The 6354-nt window shown below is 41.8% G+C and overlaps 1 protein-coding gene across 1 annotated transcript; it reads left to right on the forward strand.

Annotated features, from left to right (window-relative positions):
* The first annotated feature begins 2828 nt into the window (after positions 1-2828).
* LOC123442204 lies at positions 2829-6128 on the forward strand. Its single transcript, XM_045118261.1, has 7 exons — positions 2829-3009; positions 3430-3529; positions 3624-3738; positions 3894-4002; positions 4170-4335; positions 5860-5953; positions 6114-6128. The coding sequence occupies exons 1-7, from the start codon at positions 2829-2831 to the stop codon at positions 6126-6128; spliced, it is 780 nt and encodes a 259-aa protein (XP_044974196.1).
* The last annotated feature ends 226 nt before the right edge of the window (positions 6129-6354 follow it).

Raw genomic sequence — 6354 nt, forward strand, 5'->3', positions numbered from 1 at the left:
ATCAGCATACTCCAGTAGTAGCTTTTGCACTTGTGGTGGAGTTTTGCAATCCTCGGGTGCAATCATCATGATATTCTGGATTTGCAATAAGAACACTTCCACTCCTTTGTCCAACAGCTTGTTCATTTTCTCAGATTTCACTTCCTTAACATTGGTAGCATTTGTAAACATGGCAGTAGTAACTGTTTGTTGTTCTTGTACAGTAAAACTGAATTGTTGTTTGGGTATATCAAAAGAAACAGGACTGACAGCTGTAAACCAATCATACCCTAGGATAGCATCATGACTTGGAAGTGATATAATTCTGAAATTGTGTTGTAGTTTAAGTTTACCCAACTGAAACTCACAATTTGGTGATACTGCATCAGAAATCAAGGTTCCTCCCCCAGCTAGAGATATAGTTCTTGGTTTAACTGGCAACAACTGACAATTAGCATTGATTGCAAAATCTTGGTTGAGGAAAGAAGATGTGCTACCAGAGTCAAGCAATGCAACAACTCTTTTTCCATTGATGTGAATCACCACCGTAGGAGTAGGAACAGTCATCTGATGACCCATAGCAAAAGCAGAGATAAACATAGCTTGCTCTCCTTCAGATAAGGTTTCAGGAGGCTCCTGATTGTTCATCTCTTCCATCTCTTGTGGCATTGGTTCTTCTGTTTCTGGTTGCATCAAATGGACATTAGGAACTAATTTGCATTTATGACCATGCATCCACTTATCACCACATCTCCAACAATCTCCCACCTTCCTGATTTTTTGATAAGTATCAGGTTGCTTTGTTGTAGTTTGTGATCCAGAAGCAGTAGACACAGTAGAAATTTTTTGTACCACATTGTTGCTGTTAGGTTTTTGATAGAAATTGGAATATGCTAACCCAGTTCTTTTAGGGAAGCTAGGAAGAGGAGGGTGACATGGTTCAACATCCTTGGCCAGCCAGTAAGCATCAGTGAGAGATTGTGGTCTCAATGGTCTGATTTGAAACTTGATTCCTTCTCTGAGGCCATTAACATAGCATCTCACAAACCATAATTCATTAAGTTCAGGGTTTTCCTCTTGCACATCAGCCATTAAATCCTCAAACATCTTTGTATATTCAGATACAGTGTTGTTCCCTTGCTTGCAGAGTTAAACTTCTCTGTTAAGTCATAAGAACCTTGTGCAGAGAATCTCTTGATTAGTTCAGCACAGAATTGTTTCCAAGTTAGTTGTTTCTTAAGAATTCCAGATCTTCTTAGCCATGTGTCAGCTTCACCAATAACATATAATTGTGCTAGAGAAACTTCATATTCTTCAGGAGCTGCTGACATCTGAAATTACTTGTTACACTGCCTGATCCACCCTACTGGATCTGTTCCTTCAAATCTAGGGAAATCCAGTTTTGGGCCTTTTGTCATAGATTTCATGAACTGAGCTTGCATGTCATTCTCATAATTCCTATAATAGCCCTGCCACATCTGTCTGTCTCTGTTGGTTTGGTAATATTTGTTGAAAACAGGGGTGTGACCACCATCTCGTGCTGTTGCAGGTGTTCCCATAGCACTCACATGATCTGTTCTGTGTTGATTGTCATACCCAGGAGGAAAAGTTTGCCTATGTACCTTCAGAGGTGGTAACTGTTGTGTCTGAATCTCTTCCAGCTGTTTGGTTTTTTCCTTTTCCAACTCCAACTGCTTCCTCAAGAATTCCTTTCTCAACTGTTGCTCTTGTATATCTTCTTGGTGCAGAGTAGGGGAACGAGCTGTCTGACTAGAACTGGCTATATTAGTGACTCCTCCAATTTGTCCCCCAGGTGGAATCAAGGTTTGCAAAGACTGACTGATAGCTGACAACTGTTTACTCAGATCTAACACTGCTTTCTCAATACTGCCCACATGTGTTGAGATGTCACCTTGCTTGGAATCGATGGAATGCATGTCTTCCTGCAACTTGGACACATCACTGAGCAGGCTAGCATTGTCCTTTTGCAGAGCACCGAATTCATCCCTTAAGGACAAGATTTCTTGCACATCAGCTTCATCTAAAACTGCTTTGCGTCCCATCTCCTCGATCTAAGTCACAGGTTAGGAATTTTACCACTGAATAATCTGCAACCCTTCCAGACAACTCAGATCCTGCCGCCGCCTAGATCCACGCCTCCAAAAGCATACAAATCAACGCAAGGACCTGGAATTTTACCGATCAAACAATTTGTTCGATCAACCACTCCTGCTCGACTGATCTATGCCCGAACAAAACACCGCCACCAGCGCCACCAGAAAACTAACAGGACTCGAACACCGCCGCCAACGCCGCCATAACTATGCCGATCGTCCACTATAGGGTGGGAAAAGGGGTGGGACTCGTGGATCGGGGAACGAATTATGTCACTCCATCACCTTGTGGCTGAGGATCGACTGCATCTGATACCAATTATGTCAGGACCTGATGAACTATAGAGATGTATTTAGGAAGGAAAGGGGAAAGTTCTCCCGAGCTAACGTATATTCCCAGTATATGCTTGTTCTCAGACAAGGAGGAAGATCAATTCATGTCCAGCTAGCCACATCCCGGCAGCTATTAATAGGCTCAAAGGTTTTACCGAAAAGGGGTAAGAAATGCTACAGCCTGACAATGGACTTACTACAGTAAATATCCTACGGCTCTCGACGAAGCGGTACGCGAGGAGAGGGTCTGCACCGTTGGATAACTGAACTTAACTGGACTTAGTTTCTGCACTTGTGGTGAGCCTGACAGGAGGTAACTCACGATTTCGTGGTCGTCTGATGTCGAACTATTTTTTGCTCTCTGCTCTTAAACTGCAACTAAGTTTGTGAGGATAACTACAAATGGTAGCTGTGATGGATGTGGAACGGAGGAAGAAGTTGGTGGAGGCGGCCATGGATTTGGGGACTAGGAAGAATTGGGGGGCGTATACGGGCATATTCATTGCGCTCATGCTTGTCATAGCCACAATCCAGCGTGATGAGGACTATCACGACTTTGCCGACCAGCCCACTCTTTTCCTTGGTAATTACTCTCTACTTTGCACTTTCGTCTTTATCATCGGTTTGCCCCCTCTTCTGTTGCTGCGCACTCACATCAGTTCTGTTGTTTTCATAATTTTAAGTTCGTAATTTGATAGGTTTATAATAAGTCCAATAAACTGAATACAAGTGACAGGAGAGACTCGGAACAACAAGTAAAACGTAGATTTGGCTAAATTAAGCACCATACAAAAGAAAGTAAGACGTAGATTTGGCGAAATCAAGCCCCATTCAAAAGAAATTAAAACATAAATTTGGCCAAATTATGCTCCACTAAAAAAACACTCCTGATTGATAGAATACAAAATCATAATCATTTTTTTCATGCAAGTAAAGTCTGGGGCGTAATTATATTGTTAACTGTATTCATAATATTGCATAACATTTGTGTCTTATTTTGTAGGGATCCCTAATACGTTGAATGTGGTCTCGGTAATCCCCTTCTTTTTTGTCGGTCTTGCTGGGCTCATCCTTAACCACTGCGAAAGCTACTTTAGGCCATGGTGCGGATTCGATGCTTATGCCAATTTTGGTTCCTGTTTTAACTCTAATTAATATTTGAAACACTCTAATGCTAATACTCAATTGTGCTGGCAGCTCACAGAGGGCTTTCTACACACTCTTCTTTGCTGGTGTCAGTGTTGTTGGTTTTGGTTCATTCTTTTACCATCTCAACCCGAAAAATGATACCCTATTTTGGGACACGTTCCTAGTAAGTCTTTCCTAGACTTCTATGAAGTAGGACTAACATTCAGCACCATTTTGTATGTAAAATTCCTTGGAAAGGAATAATCGGTATCCCCTTTTTGCTTCTACATTCTTGATGTTCAATATACTGAAGGATGACATGCTGGTTTGTTTGTCTAGATGATGATCGCTTTCACATCTTTCGAGGTCATTTTCATTATCGAAAGGTTTGATGATTGGGCCGGAACAAAGTCGTTTGCATCAACGAGCTACTGGCTATGGGCAGCAGGTTGGTATTATTCTTGCTCAATATAATGCATGCATTTTCCTTTTTTTGTAGTTTGCTATTTGTGATTCACCTCGATGTACTTGGTTTTTATTACTGAAAGTGCAATTCAATATGACCTAAGCTATACAATCTGGTTTTTCTTCTTGTATTGGAAATAATAATTTCAGGATTTTACGTTCTTGCAAGAGTAGAAGAAGTTGCAGACAAACCAATTTATAGGTGGACTCTTCATATTGTCAGTGGGCATACTCTTGGTCATTTATGTGCTGCAATGGTACCTCTTTTTTTCATTCTCATGTTAGAAAAAAGGACAAGGCCAATTCAACCAGAAAGGTATGAACTGATTATTCCATAGACTCCATGATTGTCTGTACTTATATTTCTTTATGTGTAAAGTGGAATTTGACTCAACCGTGCACAATAGTTCTTCCCAAACTTAATGTGGTAAGCACCGGTCCAACAAATACTTTCCTCGTTCCTTTCCAAATATTTGTGTTTCGTCATCCAGTCTAGTTCTGCTAACAATTTCACCACATTAAGGTTCGATTTGCTCATGCGACATGGTTGTTTGTTTGGTTGTGTGGTGAAGGGCATGTGCTTGGAGATGGGAAGTGTCACATCCATTATCTACACATTGAAAAGTTGCGAACGCCACTGCGTTGCATCATTATGCCATCATTATTTCATTGCATTCGTCTGCTTATGCCCTTTGTCCACCACTAGAGTTTCCATTGCTCTATAATTATATTGTATATTGTAATGCTGACTAAGATGTCCTAATGTTCTTATATATCAACTACTCAACCACATGCAGTGCATGTTTATGTTTTGTAGGGTAAAACTAAAAAGAACAACAACAACAGAACCTTTAGTCCCAAACAAGTTGGTAAGCTAGAGCTGAAACCCCATAAAATCTCACAACCAACTCCTGGTTTTGGCACATGGATAGCTAGCTTTCATGCACCTCTGTTCATGGCTAGTTCTTTGGGGATACTCCAGTCATTCAGATCTCGCTTTACGGACTTCTCCCATGTCAAGTTTGGTCTACCTCGACCTCTCTTGACATTATACTCCTTAATGACCCTCTCCTTGAATGCCCGAGTTACCTCCCCCTTGAGCTTCCACCACTTCGTTCTAGTGACTTTGGCGCGCTTATCCCATTGGACACGAATCTGAAAGAGAAAGTCAGCCACCACAAGCTTATGCCGAGGGACAACACTCTTTCCAGGTATCACCTTAAAGTGGGTGTTAGCTACGATCATGTCGTAGGCTAAAGAAAAGCTTAAGACATCTTCTCCTTCTTGATTCCTGATGCCATAGCCAAAGCCCCGATCCACCGCTTCAAAACATGTGTTAGATGTACCCACGTGGCCATAGAGGTCTCCTAACCATGTTCTTCAAGCCTTCCTAAAACTAAGTCCCTAACTACCAGCTTCTTGTCGTCTACCACTCCACACTTGAGGCTCTTGTTGATCAAGATGCCTACTCCATTCATATTTGCAGTTGTCCCCGTGTACCATAGCTTGAAGCCGGTATCTCTTTCTGTTCCATCGACCCTTGCTCATTTTTTACTACACCCAGGCGTTGATGTAGCGGCCACTAAGGATGCGACGGCCCGGCCCTTGCCCATTTGACATTGTATCCATATCAGGATACGACGCGCCACCAGGGGGTTACGCCCTTCTGAGTTTCATCTCCATTAAGAGTGACTGAGTTTTGACGTTGGCTCGCCAAGCCTATACCCTCCTTTATTCGTCTTGGACTGGCTATGTTGAGACAACTTAGGCGGAGTTGTCTTGTAGTGTAAAAACAAAGAGTAATTTTCATTACATGATCTGACAATTTCCCTTGTTTCAGACGCATGATTCCGATGCAGCATCAATTAAAGCTTACTTTCATGGTCTGCTTATTGGTGCCCAAGATGATCTGCCTATGGGTGCCCAAGTTACAGGTATGATAATCTGCTGATCCATGTCCGAGCAAACAAGAGTCACTCCACATATTGACCGTGTTGCTGCTTTGACTAGAGGCCTGACACTGCAGTAATTACTAACCTCCCTTGACAGTTGACTCATTCCATGCCATACTATGTGTATTATATTATTATGTAGGTAATCATACAGTGATACCTTTACTTCCATGTGTCATGCTTTCTCCACAACTTTATTTAGTAAAATCTGTCTCTAGCATGTGTGTGATTCTTGCATTGATATTTATTTATTTGTATAACCTAATTAACTTCTTCCACACTCGTGCACATTAGACAAGTTGTTTTTCATGTGTGAGGTAGCATCTGCCAAAAGGTTGTTCTTACGTCGAGGAGTCAGGTAGCATGTGCTCGCATGGGATGCA

Source organism: Hordeum vulgare, chromosome 3H, assembly GCF_904849725.1.
Source record: "Hordeum vulgare subsp. vulgare chromosome 3H, MorexV3_pseudomolecules_assembly, whole genome shotgun sequence".
NCBI lineage: Eukaryota > Viridiplantae > Streptophyta > Magnoliopsida > Poales > Poaceae > Hordeum > Hordeum vulgare.